Genomic DNA, 22,002 nt, shown 5'->3' with positions numbered 1-22,002 from the left:
ATGTCTGAAAATATCATGTCTTTTGGAGCTCCTATTCAGCTGTAATTCTGGAAGCAAGAAGATCCTATTATATTCTTAAGAGTTGGAAAAATAGAGATTTTCCTATTTGGTAACTTTAACACTGTTAGTTTTAAACATCGTTGTTTAATATGTTTAAATATTCTCATTGAGTATAAATGCTATTGGCCTTATAATTTATGAGGACAATATAAAATTTAAGCTATAGGATACTTGAATGTTTTTATTTAAAACCACAACAAACCCTCATTATGTTTGAAACATTTGTTTATGTATAAAGTTCTAAACCCAGAAATATTTATCTGATTGTATCATGTTTTTGTTTTTAAGTCTTTGTTAACTTTTTATCTACAGGATGTATTTAAGGCCTCCTTAGCACAACATTCAGGTCTCTTCACTATACAGCGCCTATCAGCATTATCTCCCTCTTTTTGATCTCTCATCTCTTTTCTAGTCTCACCACAACTTAAATTTCCCCTACTCCCTTGAGTCTTTTTGCCTCCTTTCCTTGAAATGTCCTTCTCTATACAAGTACTACCACTGCCCCCGCCCCCCACCCCCCAGCCATGTCTGCCTCAAAAATTCTCATGCAGGGCTTCCCTGGTGGCGCAGTGGTTGAGAGTCCGCTTGCCGATGCAGGGGACACGGGTTCGTGCCCCGGTCTGGGAGGATCCCACATGCCGCGGAGCGGCTGGGCCCGTGAGCCATGGCCGCTGAGCCTGCGCGTCCGGAGCCTGTGCTCCGCCACGGGAGAGGCCACAACAGTGAGAGGCCCACGAACTGCAAAAAAAAAAAAAAATTCTCATGCAATTATAATCCTTCCCTGACTGAGATAGCCATACCCTCTGTGCTTCCCACAGCGTCTTATCTGTACACAAACACAGTGGGCTTGTTGGCTTATGTCCTCCCCAGCCAGAGTGTGATGCTCTTGAGGTTCAGTGAATCTCTAGCTCTGCAGTTTCTAGTTTCTCTAGTATCTGACTGACTCAATATATATAACTTGTTAAGTATCTTTAAAAATAAATTATTTTTATTTTTGCCTTTTTTTACTTAAAAGGTGTTTTTGAACTTTAATTTTTATGCATACAGAAAAATGAAAACCCTCAGTGGGCAGTTCAGTGCATTTTCGCAAATTAAACACAGTCATGTAAAGGGCCCCAAGATCAAGAAACAGATCATTACCAGCACTTAGCACAAAGCCACTCTTTTTTTTTTTTTTTTTTTTTTGCGGTACGCGGGCCTCTCACTGTTGTGGCCTCTCCCATTGCGGAGCGCAGGCTCAGCAGCCATGGCTCATGGGCCCAGCCGCTCCGCGGCATGTGGGATCCTCCCGGACTGGGGCACGAACCTGTGTCCCCTGCATCGGCAGGTGACTCTCAACCACTGTGCCACCAGGGAAGCCCCGAAGCCACTCTTGAACCCACCCCTTTCCTGGTTAACCACTTTCCTGATTTCTAACACCACGGATTACTTTCATCTGTTTCTGAACTTTAAATTAGTAGAATCATAAAGTATGTGTTATTTTATGTCAACCTTATGCTTGTGAGATTTGTCCGTATTACTGTGTGTGGTGGTATTTCAGACACTTTCACAGCTTTATAATAGCTTTTACTTTTCCCCCACATTGTACTACTACTTGTTTTTATTCCTTTGCTTGTAGAAGGAGCTGAAGAGGAAAAAATGGAAACAGATACTGATGGTCAGCAGCCTGAAAAGGTAAAAAATCAGTCTGTCTGAATTCTCCCACAACAGGCAAGCCAGAGAGCACTACCTTTCACAGCATAACAGTTTGGGTTTATTTTGATCTTTTGGGTCTCTCTCAGAGGACTATAAGTGATTCTATCAGCCATTTGGGCTTTGCTGGTTTAAGTTTTAGCTGAATATAGTTCTTTGTTCTTTGCTGAATATAGTTCTATAGTTTCTATAGTTCTGTAGTTTCTATATAGTTTTATATAGTTTTATATAGTTCTATATAGTTTTCTATAGTTTCTATAGTTCTTTGCTGAATATAGTTCTCTGTGCTATACAGTAGGACCTTGTTTAAACAATACTGTGCATTTTAAATGCTCTTAGTCCTTCTAGCCAACTAACCATTTATTTATTTGTTTGTTTGTTTAGTTATTTAGTATTTAGCCAGTAAATAATGAAAGTGAGTCCCACTGACATTCCTTTGGACACTGTATCCCTAGGCTTATAGCAGAGAGGGTGGGGACTTTGTGCTTTGGAGACTTAAAGTCTCGTGAGCAATCAGGAGTTGAGGGTAGTGAAAGGTGGTATTTCTCCGAATTTACTAATTTCTTTTCCAGTTTTTCTCTCCAAGACCTTTCTGAACCTAGTCCATTTCTTCCCAAAAATAGTGGAACCTTTTGTTATTCTAAGATAATATCACTTGTAAAAGGACAATTTTTTTTCTCATTCTCTCTCCTCTTCTTTTGTAACCCTTTCAGGCAGAAAACAAAGGGGAGAATGAAATGGATGAAGGTGATAAAGCTCAAGATGGAGAAAATGAAAAAAATAGTGAGAAAGAACAGGATAGTGAAGTTAGTGAAGATACCAAATCAGGTAATTTGAGGAAACTCTTCGGACTTTATTATGTAAAACAGTAAAAGCACTGGAGAAATGTAGGCAGTTAAATTGTGTAGAAATATTCCCTCACTTATTACGTGTTTCTTAACATAACAGTAAATATGCATTTGAGTTTTATTTTGCACTTAGGTACCAGTGCTGATGCTAGTGGCTACGTTGTTTTCAGTGATATATAGACAAACAAGTTGTTCAGCTGTGACTGAAGTCACCACACAGACCTGCCATTTTATTTCCAGTCCGTTGCTGGCGTGTCCCATCCTGCCTGACTCGAAAGACTTGCAGAAGTACTCTGTTCTCAGCTTCTGATTTTCTTCAGACCCTTGGGTTTCCCAGAGCATTTCATTGACTGATGAGCAAACATATTGGTCTTAGGGCTTAGTTCCCCTGAATTTTCCTTTATATTCAAGGGAACTACACAGAGAGCTTAGAGAAATAAAGAAAAGACAAAGTGTACTATTTAGAACATCCATCTCAAATAGAAGCAGACTTACATGCATGGAATGGTTCAGTAGAAATCTTAAGAAGCAAAAGGCACTGAGATCTCTTTGTAGCATCAGTCTTAGTTCATCATGTGGCAGAGGTGAGAAGTAAGATGGCCTATTGAGACTGGGCACACTGGTAATAAAGCTTTCTGGTTTGGTTTTTTTCCCCCCCAGAAGAAAAGGAGACTGAAGAGAACAAGGAACTCACTGATACTTGTAAAGAAAGAGAAAGTGATATTGGGAAGAAGAAAGTAGAACATGAAATTTCTGAAGGAAATGTAGCCACAGCCGCAGCAGCTGCTCTCGCCTCAGCTGCAACCAAAGCCAAGGTTTGCCCCTGACAGCTCTTTTCCTAGTGCTCTCTTAAGCCGTGAATGACTGTATTGTTTTGAGGTTCTTGGGAACATTTAGTATAAAGAGCCTTGCACCCCATAGGAGATGACTATTTGCTTGAGTGACATTTCTCGGTTAGGAATTCCACAGGCAGGAGAATGGTGGAAATAGCAGACTTGATCCTAAAAGGTGGCTGCCTCCAATTTATTCATTGTGTCCTTCAGTCTTGTGAAGACTTCAGTGATTGAAGGCAGAATTTAAAGTCTCTCTGCAGAACGTGTCTTGGACTATAGTTCCAATAATTTCTACCAGATCGAAGTATTTGTAATTTTTAAGACAAAAATCTGTTTCCCTGTATAAATACTTCACCCTCCTCTTACAGACTGAAAGAGAGGGAACCTAAATAGCTCTTTTTCTTCTTGAATTTGCCAGCTTTCCTGGGGGTGGTTTTCTCTATTTATAACATAGTATTGGCTTCCCAACATATTTAAGAAGAAAAGAGAATGTCATTTTCCCTGCTTTGTTTTAATTTAGCACTTCAAAGCATTCCAGGCATGAATATGTCAAGTTTTTAAAAATCTATTTACCCCTTTTCTATTTTACCCTCAAAAGTAGTTTCCTGTCATTATAGGTCACCACATTTCAAGCAGTGGTTACTAGAACATAGCTAATCGTTTTATCTTGAGCTGTTCTTGATCCATTGGTAAAGATGTTTTTCATGGTCTTTAATTCCCCCAGACTGTTTAGCTGCTGTGAACTACTTCTCCAGGAGTTTAATCTGTGTAGTATGATTTATAACAGATCCATAGATGACCCAGTTCAAACCATAAGACTACTGTTTTGAGAGCCTACCCGTCTGACGTAGATGCAGACTGTGTCGGGGAGGGGTGTTTACAGGTCACAGTCTTGCTGAGTCAGTTCAGACAGATACCCCAGCTGAATGTTACTTCACAGTAGATCGAGGTTCTGCATAATCATACTAGCCAGTCTCTTCCAAAGATGCCTCCTGATCTTCATGGTTCTTAAGTACAATTTTAGGTATTTTCTATCCTCTACCACCCCCAACCTCTAGGAATTTATGAGGTGTACTCTTGTTTAAATGAATACTGATATAGACACCAGTCTGACTGTTGTTTCACATTTGTTTGGTTTTGTTCTTCCTTCACTGGAAGCATTTTTTTTAGTCTCTGTCTTCTGCCAGGTTGGACTCCTGGCTATCTCATTGTCTCTAAGCTATCCAAGTTCTTACTGTTCATACTGTCATCAGGGATATCAGAGACCTTAAGGATTGTCTTGGGCACATTTTCTCATTTTATAAATGAGGAGCTGGAAGCCAGGAGGGCTTCCTTCCTGTATGCCTTTTATCAGGGCATAGCACAGCCATCCACCCAGTCTTCACTCAAGTCACTTTTGACTCCTCTCATTCTTTCATTTTCCATAGCTGTTCAGCCACCAGATCCTTCCTGGTGCTCTAGTTCATCCGATAATGCCCAGGCCCTCCCACCCCCGCACCCCATCATATATTGCCTGTTTCCTTCATCCCATTCTCTGTTCATCAGCCAGAGTAATCTTTTTTGTTTTTCAATTGTTCATTGAAGTATAACTTATATACAAATAAGTAGATATATATGTCTACAACTAGTGAATGTTTTCACAGGCTGAACCCACCTGTAGACTCACAAACAGCACCCATATCAAGCAACATAACCTTACCAGCTCACCAGAAGCTTCCTCACGTCCCTTCCAGTTACTGTGATTCCCTTCAGGAGTAGATGCTAGCCTGTCTCCTAACACCATGACTTCATATGAAAGGAATCATATGCAGAAGAATCTTTAAACAAACAAATATGAGCATGATACTTTCTTAAATAACCTCCCTGTCTCTCTCTCGATCTCCTTAGGGAATTTGGGAGTTTTTCATGATCGGGACCCTTCTCACTTCTCAAGTGTCATTTCTTGCCTGTCTGTCCTGAACTGTTTCTTGCAGTTCTACCAGACAAACTGCCCCCCTCTCCCATCTCCAGCTGGGCTTTTTTGGATACCCTCCCCCTCACAGAGCACGCCTCTCTCACTGTTCCTTCCCATTATTTCTCCTCTCTATATTACTATGCGTGCTTCACTGTAAGTTGCCAAAGAAGGAACTAAAATGGTAGATTACCATAAAAAGTTTTACGAATGCTTCATGATGTTTTCATAGCTGTTAATATGTGCAGCTTTGGGCACAAAAGTTTGTATACTGTGTACCACTGACCACTTTGCCACAGCTGTTTGACTCCTTCACTGCAGAGAAACTGCTTTTATGGATCAATTGCCCTGGCCCTTGGATAGTCCATGCAAGGTTTAGAAGAATGTCCAAAGAACATTTTCTTTCCAGGTCACTGAATTTCGACTCCCTCATCATCACTCAATCTTACTTCTAATAACTGGGAACTTGGGTCTTCGTTCTCAGAACACCTATATCTTCCACTGATTTGTGAAAGTGTTCACATGCTCATGCTACATGACTTGGCACACATGAATTGTTCAGTGCCACTTATAGCTGGATCTGATACATTTCACAGCACACATAATCATTTTTGTACTACATGGTAATTAAGGGGTAAGGAATTCACTTAAATTACTGTAATTAGTACAACTTATCTAGACTATCCAAATTATCTCTTATTCTCTCTTTGTTCTTCTCAATCTATAAACAGCTTTGTTATTCAGCATTTTCCTTGATACATTTTAATTGTTTGTCACACCCTGACATGGAGTGGTAATTAGAGGTTCTAGATCTAGCTCCAAAACAGATAGGGTGGGCATGCTGTCTGGCCTTCCCCACCCTTGCCATATGAGGAGCTCTTGGGTATCACATCCACTTTTTCATTCCAGCTACTGACAAGCTGTGGACTAACCCACCTGAAGAGTGGTATGTGGGTGTGAAAAGGAGCACTGTTGGCTGGGTGCTCTCCATCCCTTCCATCTAGGTTTAGCTGGAAGTAAGAATACAGAACTACTGCTGGAATAAACTTAGAAACTCCCAGAAAGTAGAATAGGTCCTCTTTTATCAGCAGCAGTAGGATTCAATTCTTTTAAGATAGCAGAAATCACATTTTTTAAAGAACACACAGACATTTCCTTCAGATTTTTTCTACTACCACCCCATGCCCACATACTTTAAAAACAAGGTTTGTCTTTATGGTAACTGGGTGTTAGTTCTGGAGCAACAGGAAGATTTCTTTCTTAACTCTCAGAAATACCTCATAACTTGATCCCTTATGCCTAAACTTCTTTCCTGAGATAGGAAAATTTTCATTGTACATTTTAGTCACAACGGTTTACCAGATAAACATTGATTGAATTGATTTGCATTATACACATTGATCATTGATGCCATCTCTCTTTATTTGATGATACTGCGGAGAGGAGGCAGAAGGAAGAATTGACCTATTTGATCGTTTTGCCTGCAGTTAGCCCTGTTCACTTCCATCCTTAAATGACTAAATAGAAACTACTTCTGTTCTACCAGCTAGAAGCCGTGATGTTTTATGTCAAGTTCACATAGCTGTCCCGATCGAGTTACTTTTTACCATTAATCATTTTTTAAGTTGTTTCTCCCACATTCCATACGTCATCTGTGTCACCGTCCCAGACCATCTTATTCTTCTTAGGTTCTATAAGGCCATTATGTGAAGAGTTGGGGCTCTCTCTATAGCCCTGTTTTTGGAAGGCCTTGGTCATCACTGTTGCCAGATCTGTTAAGAATCCATAGCATGAGCATTAGCAGTATTCCTGCTCCACTTATCCATTGCTGTGTAACTACCATGAAGCTTAGTGGCTTAAAATCATAATCACTTTATGATTTCACATGATTTTTATGAGTGAGAAATTCTGGCAGACTCAACTAGAAAAATTCTGCTTTGTGTGGCGTTGGCTAGTTTACTGGGTATTCTTCTCGTGCCTGGGCTATTATGGAGAGCCTGAGATGGCTTCACTCACACGCCTGATGCCTAGGCTGGGGTGGCTGTACCACCTGGAGGCTGGCTGGCATCACTGTCTACACACAGCCTCTCTAAGATCTTATCCTGGGCTTCTTCATACTAGGGTGGTATCAAAGTGTTGGACTTTTTTATGTGGCAGCTTGAAACTTTAAGAGAAAAGTGTCCCAGATGATAAGAAGGGAAACCTGCCAATGTCTTGTGGCTTGGGCCCATACCTGACACTGTGTAACTTCTACCGAGCTCTACCGGTCAGACATTCTGTCCAGATTCAGGGTGATGAGGGGATATAGAGGCCAACATAGAAAACAAGGTTACAACAAACATTTCAGGACACTGGTATCAACCAGGCAGACAACAAAAGGAGAATCAGTTGTTCTTGAGAAGTGGTAGAGCTTCAGCTCAGAAATTGCAGAAAAAGTCAGGTGTTCCAACATACATGTAATGAGAGTCCCAGAAGGAAACGAAAAAGATGCAGGGAAATTTTTAAAAAAAGGAAGAAAAGAAATTGCAGCTGATTGAAAACTTGTCAAATTTGATGGAAGACATTAACTTATAGATCCAAGAAGCTCAATGAAAAAATATAGGAGACCTGCTGTTAAAGATACTTAGAGGCCCTCCTCTCTAGCAGAGGCATACCCTTACGATTCTTAGAAACCCTGCTATGCACTCCCTTCAAAAGGTCTAGCAGCCAGGCACACCTGGAGCTATTTACTCTGAGTTCAAATTTTACTGTAGTGCTCTGGATTTGATCTTTGTCCTAAAGCCATTTCTAAGTTTCAAATTCTTGCTGGGAGTAAGCAGTGATGAGAAACAGTTTTATTTTCAAACCCTGCTCTGTTTCCTCTAAACTGTACCTGAAAACTGAACTCTTACTTCTTTGGTTCCTCTCCTTTCTTATATAAAATACAAAAAGAATGTTTACATTTTGCCTGGAAATCATTCCAGCCAGATCCACAAATTTATTAAATTACCCTATTTTCCACATCACTAGTGTGACAATGTTTCCAAACTTTGTGCTTCTATATAGCAAAGATCTACTTCTGTCCAATCTACAGTAATATTTCCCTCTCTTTTAAGCTCTCACCAGTGGTTTTCTTGAGAATGCACTCACCACATGATCCCACAGCCAAAGTCACACTTTAGGTTTTTGTTCAAATAGCGCCCTATTTCCAGGTACCACATTTTTTTCCAATAGCAAAACTTAGTGGTTTAAAAAGCAAACCATTTTATTATATCTCATGATTTTGTGAAATTTGAGCACCGAACAGCTGGGTGATTCTGCTCCATGCTTTATCTGTTGAGTCATTAGTGGTATTCACCTTACAGGTAGGTTCATCTGGGAGGGTCCAAGGTAGCTTCCTTAAGTCCTAGTCCTTGGCAGGGGTAGCTGGGTCCAGTTTCCTCTCCATGTAGTCTCCAGGTCTCTCCCTGTGGTCGCTTCAACACAATGATCATATACTTCTCACATGGCAGCTTGGGACTCCCAGAAAGAACATTGCAAGAGACAAGACATGGGAGTTCCCAAACTGGGACCCAGAAAATATCACCACTATTTTCTGTAGGGCAAGGCAGTTAGAGAGGAGGGGTCGTAGACCCTCTCTCTCCAGTGGAAGAAAGGCCAGTGAGTTTATGGCCGTCTTTAACCTACCCTTCTAAGAATTCCCCAGGACAGTAGCCACTAAAATATCAATTGTTAATTGTTAATAATAGACATTGGGGGATAACTAAAATCCTTTGGATTTAGAATTTAAAATTTTAGTTCGAGCTTTGCCATTTACCAATCTCTTAGGCAGCTAACATAACTTTCCTGAACCTACATCATTTTTTTTTAAATCAGAGGTCCTTTCTGATCTGCCTTTCTGACCAGTTTATCGATGAGAATCAGTCAAATTTATGTATAAAAAAGCATTCTAGGGAATTCCCTGGCGTTCCAGTGGTTAGGACTCTGTACTTCCACTGCAGGGGGTCCGGGTTCGATCCCTGTTCAGGGAACTAAGATCCTGCTGCAAGCCATATGACACTAGTGTGGCTCCCCAAAAAAAGCATTCTGTAAGATGCAAGGTGCCATACTTTGATTATTCAGTATTTGAGTGGCCATTATGTGCCAAACACTCTACGACAGTACTAGGTTTATTTTGATGCCTAAAATAGATATGAATAGTCCCTGCCTCTTAGGAGCTTAAAATCAGTCATTAACCTTGAACCTCACAGTCATTTGAGTGGAGACATTAGACTAGTCATTTTAGTGTGAAGGAAAAGAAAAAAAACCAAAGAAAATGTTGGAAATGTAACCTTGAGGAGTGACTCTATTAGGTGAAATCTAATTAGGGATTATATACTATTCACAATTTCTTGGAATGAAACTCTTTTTCTCTCTCACACATAGACGCAACACATAAATTTATTCTACTTTTGCACAATGATTTTCATACAGGTTTTGTTTATAAATGGATTACTGTCTGATAGATACTTATAAGCCCTAACAACGAACGTTTCATGTGTGTTATCACACAATGATTTTAGAATTTATTGAACTTTTTCATCTCATTGATGTAGAAACAAATCCATAGAAATGAATGATAGGGGCTTCCCTGGTGGCACAGTGGCTAAGAATCCGCCTGCCAATGCAGGGGACACGGGTTCAAGCCCTGGTCCGGGAAGATCCCACATGCCGCGGAGTAGCTAAGCCTGTGCACCACAACTACTGAAGCCCGTGTGCATAGAGCCCATGCTCCACAACAAGACAAGCCACTGCAATGAGAAGCCCGCGCACCGCAGTGAAGAGTAGCCCCCGCTCGCCACAGGTAGAGAAAGCCTGCGTGCAACAACAAAGACCCAATGCAGCCAAAAATAAATAAATAAAATAAATAATTTTTTTAAAGTGAATGATGGGCCTAAACTTATATAACTAGTGTAACTAGTTATGGACCAAACTAGTACCAAAACCCAGATCTTGTGATCCCAACCAACCCAGAAACATAATCTGATAAAAATTCTTCATTCCAAGGAAAATGTTTTCAAACATTTTACAATTAAAAAGCCAACAGCTAGCTTAAAAAAGTGTCCATCTTTTTTTTTCTTTGTTTAGCACCTCTGCTATACTATGATTTGAGTTCTCATTTTTAGGGACCCTCCCCAAAAGAACAGGGAAAGATGGACACATTTATACAGTACTGCCAGTTCCTCCCTGTCTCTCTGTGTCACCTTTCTTACTGCCCAGCTTTGCTTCTAGGCTCTCATCAGAACTGAATTCATTTCCCAGTTGATTTAACTGCAACCTTTGGCAAGATATTTAACTTCTCTAAGCTTCAGTTTCATTCTATATAAAATGGAGATAACATGTTTCTTGGTAGGTTATTATTAGAAGTAGCGTGAAAATACCTACCAGGGTGTGTAGTGTGACATATTTCACCCTACTCCCATAATGCATTCCAACAGTTAACTCTCACTTTTACCATCTTTTTTTCTTCTTCAAGTACACAGAAGTGGTATTTGGATCTGATCCATTAGCAACTTTGGTCCAGTGCTTAGTAACATTTGTCTAATCACTTCAAGCCCCTGTGAAGTCTTTTTAATTCCCTTCAGAATCTACTTCTTAAGCCTTTCTGACTTCTGCTGACTTCTTGGATGGTACATATATATCACCAAATCCATAAATTAGCAGAATTTCTTAGAATCTTTAATAGCAGGAAGCATGCTGTTTCATGAAGAAAATTTCTTGTCTTCTTCCAGATCAGAATCTCTTACCAGTAAAAATATGAATAGTCATGGAGGTTAAATCAACAAAAAGAATCTAGTAATGTAGGTGGTCTAGAAATGTAGGAGATAGAGAAATGGCACGTTAGTGAGTCCATTAGGGTTCAGTCAGAATTCAGATAGTGAGACTACATAGGAACAGGCCAGTTCTTTCAGAGAAATCTACTGTTGTATCTCTTCTCTTATAAATAGGGATTGCAAGATGGAAGAAGATGAGAAGATGCAGTGATTTGTTTTAAATAATTCTATACAGAAAATCAGGGTTTATATTAATTTTTATTTTTATTTTATTTATTTTTTGGCTGTGTTGGGTCTTTGTTGCTGCACACAGGCTTTCTCTAGTTGTGGCGAGTGAGCTTCTCATTGCAGTGGCTTCACCTGTTGTGGAGCATGGGCTCTAGGCGCGTGGACTTAAGTAGTTGTGGCTTACGGGCTCTAGAGCACAGGCTCAAGTAGTTGTGGCGCATGGGCTTAGTTGCTCCGTGGCATGTGGGATCTTCCCAGACCAGGGATCGAACCCGTGTCCCCTGCATTGGCAGGCAGATTCTTATCCACTGTGCCACCAGGGAAGCCCTATATTAATATTTATATAAATGTTATTAAGCCTTGAAATATGAAAACGCCAAATTTAATGTGCAACATTAGTTCTGTTTTCACTCAAAACCCAGATGTGATTAACCACGCCAGTGAATAGTTCTTACATTTGAGGTGGGTTAATTTTTATACATATTAAAAAATTTTTTTAAACTAGAAATCAGACTGAATAATCCTATAAATCTTTAGTAATGCAACTGCCATAGAGTTTAGAGATTCAAGTTTTGATTTGTTTTTTCTTTTCTTGAGTTTTTTACTCAAATTTGTTTCTTTAGATTGAAGGCCATGCTTTGCTGGTTATATTCTCATCCTGCATTCAAAGTGCCCAGGTTTACTTCTAGAGATTTCTAGTGGTTTTTTAACCTTAGTCGCAGGTGAATTCTAGGCTTTGGATAAAGGCTGCCTCTTCTCCATGTCCTCTCTACTCCCCACCTCATCTCCTTATTTCCTGTATCTCTAAAGTTGCCAAGCAGTCATAAATATGGGGCTTCCTAGGGCCTTGACTTTGGGGAGTGAAAGTCAAGTGAATAGATAAAATACAGTGCAGTAAGAACTGTCATGGAGGCTGTGGGAGCCGTGATGTAAGGGAGCTACCCAGAGGAAGTGATGCCTAAGGCCAGGTCTTAAAAGACATGTTAGAAGCGGTCCAGTGCAGACAGAGGAGGGTCTTCCAACAAAATGGGCTTTTAAGGTACAGCAATGTTACTGCTCGCAAGTTTCAGGCACCTACCATGTTCCAGGCACTGTTCTAAGTACATCCTGTGTGTCCTCTCAACCACCTTGATGTGGATACAGTTACTTTCCAGCTTCACGGATGAGGAAGCAGTCACAGAGAAGCAAGGTAACTTCTATGCCATAGTTATACAGAGGCAGTAAGCAGTCTGCCCCACCCCACCCCACCCGCTGCCCTTGCAATGCAGCTTATGAATTAGAGAAAAATGTATTATAATTCATGGGCCAGAATGGCAAGAAACTCTTAGCATAAAAGGAGACAAGGTGAGTACATATAAAGCAAAGAACATTTTAAAACATCTAGGGACTTCCCTGGCAGTGCAGTGGTTGGCACTTCACGTTCCCAATGCAGGAGGCCCAGGTTCAATCCCTGGTCAGGGAACTAGATCCCACATGCATGCCGCAACTAAAGATCCCACATGCGGCGGCAACAAAGCCCCACACAGCCAAATAAATGAAGGGAGGGAGGGAGGGGGGAAGGCAGGCAGGCAGGCAGGCAGGCAGGCTAAAGCTGGTCCAGTTTAAATTCTCAGCATAATCAAACCACCCTTAATGCATGAGGCAGTAAAATATCATTTGCTTAGACAGCTACTTATTCAATATCTCTTCCACATCACACCTTATATATCACGTTTTATAGTCTTCAAACCAGGATTTTAACCCCTTTCCCCCCACATGATAGTTATGTAGCCTTGGACAGGCCTTTTTTTTTTTTCCTTTTCACTTTTTAGATTCATAGAAGTTGCAAAAATATTATAGAGCAATTTTGTGTGCTGTTCATCAGTTTCCTCCAATTGTAACATCTTTTTTTTTTTTTTTTTTTCGGTACGCAGGCCTCTCACTGTTGTGGCCTCTCCCATCGCAGAGCACAGGCTCTGGATGCGCAGGCTCAGCGGCCATGGCTCACGGGCCCAGCCGCTCCGTGGCATGTGGGATCTTCCCGGACCGGGGCACGAACCCATGTCCCCTGCATCAGCAGGCGGACTCTCAACCACTGCACCACCAGGGAAGCCCTTAACATCTTATTTTTAATTCAATAATTTTTATTCTAGTATTTTTTTCCAGTGACGTTGTTCATTACATACACTTTTGTTCTTTTAGTGTTTTTCCTAATGATTACACAATTCATTCTTGAGTTATTGCAATTTAATCCAAATTATTTTTATAACTTCTTCAATAATGCTAGAACCTAAGTTCAGTTTTCCCTGTCTGGTGCTTCTCAGTTCCTAGCTCCATTTCAGTTTTTTCTTTTAATGGAAGAGGTTTTTTCCTTCTGTTCAAAGAACTCTCTAGAATTTCTTTTTGTTAAAAAAATATAAATTTATTTATTTGTTTTTGGCTGCATTGGGTCTTTGTTGCTGCGCGCGGGCTTTCTCTAGTTGTGGCGAGCAGGGGCTACTCTTCGTTGCGGTGTGCGGGCTCCTCATTGTGGTGGCTTCTCTTGTAGTGGAGCGCGGGCTCCAGAGCACAGGCTCAGTAGCTGTGGCACACTGGCTTAGGTGCTCCGCGGCATGTGGGATCTTCCCGGACCAGGGCTCGAACCCATGTCCCCTGCATTGGCAGCTGGATTCTTAACCACTGCGCCACCTCTTCTAAGAATGTTTTAGTGTTAGCTCTTACATATAGATCTATGATCTACTGAGTTAGTTTTTGTGTATTATGTGAGGTAGGGGTCCAAATTTATCGTTTTGTTTCTGGATATCCAGTTGTCCCAGCACCGTCTATTGACCCACCTTCTGCCCTTTTAAAAAATTTATTATGCAACTACTGGAATATATACAGAAGTAGACAAAATAGTGTAATGACCCTGTACCCCTCACCCAGCTTTGGTTATCATTATATTGCCAGTCTTTTTTCATTTGTCCCTATTTGCTTTTGGCCTGTTTGTGCCACCCTGTTAACTTAGGACTTCTTTCTTAGGTTGAGTCTGTGATGTCCGGATCTCAGGTCTTTTATCCTTTTCTCAGTTTACACGAAGTTAACTGGAGCATGTCCTTCAAAAGCATGTGTAGGATTTTGAGTCCTTGATTTTGGAAATATGTCTTTATTCTGCACCTAATTGGTTTAAGTTGTTGTACTTGAAATTCTAGACTGAAATTTATTAGCCCTCAATTTGGAAGGCATTTTTACCTTTGTCTTCAAAAACCTAGTTTTTGCTTTTGAGAAGTCTGTGACAGTCTGAATTTTTTTTTGGAACCTGTTTTTTTATATCTCATTAGAAATATAAAATTGCATAACACGGTCAGTGATAGCAGGCTTAGAATCATGTAATCTTTATTTAAACTTTTGGTGTTATATTGATGCAGCTTAATGTAGTCAGGGAGGCAGACATGACCATTACTAGCTGTAGATTCTTTCATAAAATCTTCTGCTTACACTTCTGAATCTTCCTGCAGGTGGGTCTCTATAGGTATAAAACTATAGTTTTCTTTATCAACTGTAAAAGAGTGAAAAATAAGGCTCTTATTTAAGTGTTCTCTACCAGTTTAGTTCCCAAAAGCCTATGTTAAACTCCTCCTGTATGTTCATTCCTTCTAGATTCTATAAGAAACACAGATCAATAAGTCAGCCACTCTGTGTTACTTCTCAAAACCTTGTGTAGAAGCAAGATAAGCACATAAATTCAGTAGGTGTAATAGTGCAAAATACTGTTGGGAGTTTGTTGGTATAAGCTCTTGGATGGTGTCTGGAGAAGGTGGTATTGATCCTTTGCATGTAGTCAGGACGTTGGCCAAATGTGCGATCCTCATCCTCTCTGAGTAATGTGGCATCTTCCTCTGTGTGCTGCTGATTTGACAGGAAGCATGAGTAGGACTCATCAGTCCTGTACAGGGGAGTGAGTGGTACATTCTTCCAGAATAACCTCCTGTCTTATACCCTGTCCCCAAACTAGGGGTGGAATATTGTTCACCCCCTCCTCTCTGTTCACAGTGGACACTCAGTGGGGGCTTTGCATCTGAGTGTTGATTGCTGAAGGAGAGCACTGCTTGCCTGCTCCTGGACAGTTCATAAGGAGGGAAAAACAGAGTTACAGAGTGAGGGTGGGAAGTAAGTGGGTGGTAGATGGGGAAGTGCCTTCCAGGCCATGGTGTCCTCCTTTGCCTTTCAAGGCCCTGATTCAACCTTTCCTCCTTGGTGGGCTCTTTGAAGAGAGTAGATTAGCATGGGAGAAGTTTCCTTTTAATCCTTAATTTCTAGTATTTATAGATTTATATCTATATATAGACTTATATTTGTAAGTACCAGAAATTCAGGCATGGATAGTTGTTGTTGTTGTTGTTTTTTAATTCATTCATTCATTTGTTTATTTTTGGCTGCGTCAGGTCTTTGTTGCTGTGCATGGGCTTTCTCTAGTTGTGGCGAGCTGGGGCTACTCTTCGTTGCGGTATGCGGGCTTCTCATTGCAGGGCTCGTCTTTGTTGCAGAGCACGGGCTCTGGGTGCGAGGGCTTCTGTAGTTGTGGCATGCGGGCTCAGTAGTTGTGGCACATGGGCTTAGTTGCTCCACAGCACGTGGGATCTTCCCAGACTAGGGATCGAACCCTTGTCCCTGCATTGGCAGGCGGATTCTTAAAACACTGTCCCACCAGGGAAGTCCCTGTTATTTTAAATTGAAATAAATAGTAGAAACATGCAAAGGGGGGGCATCCAGGGTGCCATTCTTAATTCCATAATTCCCACTTTCAATAGTAATTTCAGCATTTCCTTACTGTTTATTAAGCAAACATTTACCTAAATACTTTGAATGATTTTTTTGCCCTTAGCACTTGGCTGCCGTGGAAGAGAGAAAGATCAAGTCTCTGGTAGCTCTCCTGGTTGAGACACAAATGAAGAAACTGGAGATCAAACTTAGACATTTTGAAGAACTGGAAACCATCATGGACAGAGAGAAAGAAGCTGTAAGTAAGGGGAATTTTATAGTGGCTTTTTCACAATTAAACTCTGACCACCTTTCATAAAATACGAGAAATAGAAATAGAGAAAATACAGTAACGTAATTTGTTGGTCTCCGTGGCTATTGTCTAACCTTTTTTCTGTGTTTGCTTTGCCCTTTCAAAAGGATTATCAGCCAGTGATGATAAATAAAAGGAACTCTGAAAATAATTATCTAAACCTCAGCTTCTTACACCTCTTGGCTTTCCAGATACATGATGGTATCAAATTCTCCCTTCTATAATAGTTGGATCTTAGACTTACTTTATTACCTATTTGTTACCTTCCCTCTCCTGTATAGGGAAGGGCAGGTGGAACCAGCCCTAGCAGAGTACTGGTAAGCAGTATTTTCTCTGGCATACACTTGATATAAAGATGTGGCCCAAACAGGACAAAAAGAATTATGAAAAAGGCCAAGAATGAGGAAGGAAGCCACAAAAAGTAAGAAACATATAATCAGGGGAACATTTGGTTATTTCAAGGGATTTTTTGGAGAGACAGAGATGAAGTTCTCTGGAGAAATTTGGGGTTTTTTGTTGTTTTTTGTTTGTTTGTTTTGAGAAATTTGTTTTTTAATGAGTTGACCAGGAAAGGAATTAATGCCTTTCTAAACAGTGGGCTAAATTTGAGGATTTAGTTCGGACTTTTTCTGATTTTCTGATTGTTTTGACTTTTTTGTCAGCATACCAGATACTGGTATCTCTAAATGGGAGAACCTTAAGTTTAACCATTCCAGAAGAGTTTTAATTTTAAGGATCCATTTGCATTTGTTAAACTCTTTCTTAGTGGTTAATCCAAGCAAGTCCTCTGGCAGATTCTTCATGATGAGTAGCTCAGTAACTATCACAATAGCCCGTTTTCATTTCGTCCTAAGACCTGTTCTTCCACTTACATTCTGGCTCCATGAGGAAGAGGCTGCTTCAGTAACTATCCTACCCACACTCTATGCTACCTCATCCCCACTTCCCTAATCCTGTAATTATCTCTCACATCACCAGCCCTCTCCTGTCCCAGGAGCAACAGGCCACCCCAGTCTCATCTCCATTGCTCTCTGTGCACCAGTCATGTCACAGCACGCCACATGCAGGCTTCCCTCATGGCCGTGTGTGTTCTCTGCCACCTGAGTGCATCCTGCTCTTCCACCAGCAAGGCCTTTTTTCCTACTCTTTGCCAACCTCCTGCATCCCTCAGCCCTGAACCTGTGAGTGACATGCCCTCCCCATTGCTTCTGTAGCAGCCTAACAGAGCACTTACTATATTGTAAATGCTAGTTCATGCGCCCGCCTCCCATACCAGAGCGTATTCTCTTTGAGGGCAGAGTTTGTTAAGTGTCTTTGTTCACACACAGCTGGCACATCATAGGCCCTTGTTTACATGTCTGTTGAATGGATGTATGCCAGCATCAGTGTCAGAAGCTGGGAAAGTGGAAAGGAAAGTTTACCCTGGGGGACCTTACTTTAGTTTAACAGGGAAGACAGTCAAGAAGACAAATAACAATATCGTGTGTTCAGTTCTTAAGGGAACATACATGGAAGATGCGGAGAAGGAGAGGGTATTAGAGGAAACTTCCTAGAGGTGAGCTGGAGCTTTGAAGAGTGAGTGTTTGTGTTTATCTTACCCTAATAAGCTGCCCTTTTGTCATTTGATAGCCATTTTTAGGGTACTTGGGATAACAGGGGGCTACATAATGGATTATTGGCACATGCAGAATTCAAGTGATCATTGCATAGTTCCCACTGGCAACCAGAAGCCTTGCTGTCATTCGTGAAGCAGAACTGATGTTAGCCTGGAAGATTGGCATGACCCTCTCTGGGCATTTAATGCAACTATGTCTAGATTGTCAAGGGGCTCTTTTCTCAGCTCTAAATTGCTTTATCTTCAGAGGGTGAACTTGTGGATTCCTCACTCTTTTAAACCCCCCTCGTGGAACTGTCCCCTGGAATAGCAGAGTCCTCAGTCCCTTCCCAGTTCTCTCCACTGATTCTCAGACATCCTTGTGCTCTGGATTTCTCATAGTTATTTATCTCAAATTAATCTGAGTCCACTGGGTTTTTCTTACTTGAATCTATTTTTTTAATCTTAAATTCTAATTGAGCACATAAAACATTTTACAGAATAGTCTCTGAATAAAACAGCACAACCGAAAATGTGGGAAAACATCCTACTGAATCTTTTTCACCACACAAGGTTGATCTTCTCAAGTCCTTTGGTGGTCGGCCTGTTTTTTCTTAATCAGCATTTGGGACAGTAAAATTCATTTTATAAGACAGTCCCTAGCCCTAGCCACTGAATATCAGTAGCATACCTATATTAGTTATTGCTATGTAAAAAATTACCCCAAAGCAGCGACTGAAAACAGTATCTCACACATTTCCTGAGGGTTAGGAATCTGAGAGCAGCTTTCCTGAGTGGATCAGGCTCAGGGTCTCTGGTTAGGATGCAGTCTTCGTAAGGTTCAGCTGGGGCTGGAGGATACCCCTCAAAGCTTATTCATGTGGCTATTGGCAGGAGGCTTCAGTTCCTTGCCACGTGGGCCTTTCCATAGTACTCCTCATGAAGTGGCTTCCCCCCAGAGCAAGTGACTGAAAACAGCAAGAACGTGAAAGAGCACCCAAAGTGGAAGCCACAGTATCTTTTATAACCTAAACTTGGCAGTCACGTTCCTGTGCTCCTGCTGTATTCTCTCAGTCCCACAGCCCAACCTTGATTCTGGGGTTGGGTGGGGCTCTGGGCTGGCAGGGCTCAGTGGAGAAGGCCTAAATATTAGGAAGCGGGATCACTGGGGGCAACCTTGGAGGCTCACTATCACAACAGCCAAAAAATCCTACAAACTTTAAAATGGCTTCCATTCATTTCATGCACAGTAAGACATAATCTATTTTTCTCCTTCCCAGCACTAGTTATCCTGTCCTTCCCTGTGGGCGAGCAAAACCGTGGCTATTTTCCTACTGATGATTTCCTCTCCTCACAGAACTGTTGTGGGGATTAAATGAGATAACTATGGCATGTGCCTGGCACACTGCCTAGAACACAGAGTAAGTGTTCAGTAAATATTTCTGTGCCTCCCTTTATGCAAACCAATAATCAACAATTATATATTAAATTCTTAATATTTATAAGTCTTTGTTGGCTTTATGAACATTTAGAATCCAGCAGTGATGCTGGGTGGGAACATGAGGCCATTTCTTTGTTAACCATTCTCATAGACGAAGAGTCTAGAGCTTAAACAAGGTACACTTCATGTATCTCAGATCACACAGTTCATAAATAACAGAGCTGGGTCTCAAACCTGTGTTTGTTCAGCTCTGCGTTTTTATCTAGTACTTCAAAATTTATAAAGAAATGAGCCATTCTTAACCGCATCTTAACCTAGAGACTCTGAGATATGCAAGGTTTTGATACCCTTTGTTATGACTCATGAAAGTTGAAATTGTGGACAGGGGTCAGGTCAGCCCGGAGCGGCGCGTTCTAACCCACTGCCCAGTGCTCTGCCTACCACACTCCTCAGTTCACTGTAGGTGAGGTCCTGCTCATCTTTAACTAGTAAGCAGTAGCTTCAGGACATGCGTTTTTGAATTAAACATATGGTTTTGTTTATATAGCAACAGATTTCAAGAATCTTTTCGTACACTTTCAGAATCAGATAAGAAGTTTCTTTCTCTCTCTAATGACGTAAAATCAGATGTTCTCTTGATTCTTAATTATTTAGAAATTAAGAATAAGGATATAACAATTTAATATCTTTTATAGATCTTATGTATACAGCTATAATTAGAGCTCAGTAGCTTTTGTTACAGTCCTCTCATAAAGTACTAATATTGGAGGAAGTCAGTTATGGAATATACAGAGTCTGTCCAGGAATTGACATGATAAAGACTTTTTTTTTAATTTACTTATTTTTATTTATTTATTTTTGGCTGCTTTGGGTCTTTGTTGCTGCACTCAGGCTTTCTCTAGTTGCGGTGAGTGGAGCTACTCTTTGTTGCGGTGCGTGGGCTTCTCATTGGGGTGGCTTCTCTTGTTGTGGAGCACGGGCTCTGGGCGTGCGGGCTTCCGTAGTTGTAGCACGTGGGTTCAGTAGTTGTGGCTCGTGGGCTCTAGAGTGCAGGCTCAGTAGTTGTGGCACACAGGCTTAGTTGCTCCGCGGCATGTGGGATCTTCCCGGACCAGGGCTCAAATCCATGTTCCCTGCATTGGCAGGCAGATTCTTAACCACTGTACCACCAGGGAAGCCCGATAAAGACTACTGACCCCAGTTGAGGTGAGGATGCTGAGCTGGCCCTGGGTTCGAAACTGAGAGGGTCTGCCCAAGTGTGTAGCCTTCCGTGCCAAGCAGATAGCACACATCACTCAAGAGAACAGGTGTCAGACATGGGCTGTATTGGGGTCTGAAGAGAACTGGAGGGCCTGCGTCCTACCTAAAGCATTCTTACTTGGATTAAAGGGGGAAAAATAATACTTTGAGACCAGTGAGAATCTCTGTGTTGATCTCATTTATAGGTTCTGTACTTAATGCTCTCATTTGACTAGGTATAGAAATTGTATACCTTTGAAAAGAGAGACATTGTAGGAAACTCAAAGCTGTGAGAAACCTGGACCCTGTCCTTAAGGAGGTGAGAGGGTAGATGAGAAACTGACACGAAGATACCACGAGGTAGTGAGGCTATGGAAAGTCAGAGGAGGGGAGGCCGTGATTGGCTCAGATTATCAAGGAAAGCTTCTTGGTAAAGGAAGGACTGATCTGAGTTGTAGAAAAGGTCCAAATCCAAAACTGTGAAGAGAAAGGTATGATTGCTGAGGAGACTGAAGAGTCAGCCTGCCTAGAGCTGATGGATTATCCACATCATAGATGATGGATTAAGTTCATTTTTTCGTTTGGCAAATGTTTATTGAGCACCTACTTTGTTCTAGGTGTATTAAGTACTGGAGATAACACTGGTGAATAGAACCCAACAAAACTCTTTGCCTTGGTAGAGCTTAAATAATTAATGAAGGATGTTAGATATTATGTTCTTTGTATGTGTATGCATGCATATATACTGTGTATGTATACATACCTGTATGTTTCAGGCTGGGTAAGTGAGATTGGGCGGGGCACGGGAAGGATTTCAGTTCTAAGTGGTGTCATTGGTGTAGGCCCTATTGAGAAACTGAGAGTTGGGCGAATGTCTCTAAGCCCTAGAAACAGCCAGCATTAGAGACTCTGAGGCAGGAGCGTGACTGACATGTTTGGGAACTAAGGAGTAGGTGGGGTGGGCTGGGACATGAGTGAGTGGGGAGAGGTAAGATGGTGAAGGCAGAGATGATGTTGCCCTAATCACAGAAGTCCCTGTAAACCATCCAGAAGCCTTTCATTTTACTGTGATTAAAATGTGGAATTGGGCTTCCCTGGTGGCGCAGTGGTTGAGAGTCCGCCTGCCGATGCAGGGGACACGGGTTTGTGCCCTGGTCTGGGAAGATCCCACATGCCGCGGAGCGGCTGGGCCCGTGAGCCATGGCCGCTGAGCCTGTGCGTCCGGAGCCTGTGCTCCGCTACGGGAGAGGACACAACAGTGAGAGAGACCCGCATACCGCAAAAAAAAAAAA

The 22,002-nt window shown here is 41.5% G+C and overlaps 1 protein-coding gene across 1 annotated transcript in view; it reads left to right on the top strand.

Moving 5' to 3' along the window:
- Positions 1 to 22,002, top strand: part of SMARCC1 (SWI/SNF related, matrix associated, actin dependent regulator of chromatin subfamily c member 1) — a 182,434-nt gene that overhangs the window by 135,210 nt on the left and 25,222 nt on the right. Inside the window, exons 22-25 of the mRNA XM_060109245.1 lie at positions 1,679 to 1,734; positions 2,466 to 2,580; positions 3,261 to 3,415; positions 16,248 to 16,382. Coding sequence (XP_059965228.1) covers positions 1,679 to 1,734; positions 2,466 to 2,580; positions 3,261 to 3,415; positions 16,248 to 16,382 — 461 coding nt within the window. The remainder of the gene's footprint in view (positions 1 to 1,678; positions 1,735 to 2,465; positions 2,581 to 3,260; positions 3,416 to 16,247; positions 16,383 to 22,002) is intronic.

The sequence above is a fragment of the Mesoplodon densirostris genome, chromosome 10 (genome assembly GCF_025265405.1).
Source record: "Mesoplodon densirostris isolate mMesDen1 chromosome 10, mMesDen1 primary haplotype, whole genome shotgun sequence".
In the NCBI taxonomy this organism is placed as follows: Eukaryota; Metazoa; Chordata; class Mammalia; order Artiodactyla; family Ziphiidae; genus Mesoplodon; species Mesoplodon densirostris.
This window is presented reverse-complemented; position numbering and strand designations above follow the sequence as displayed.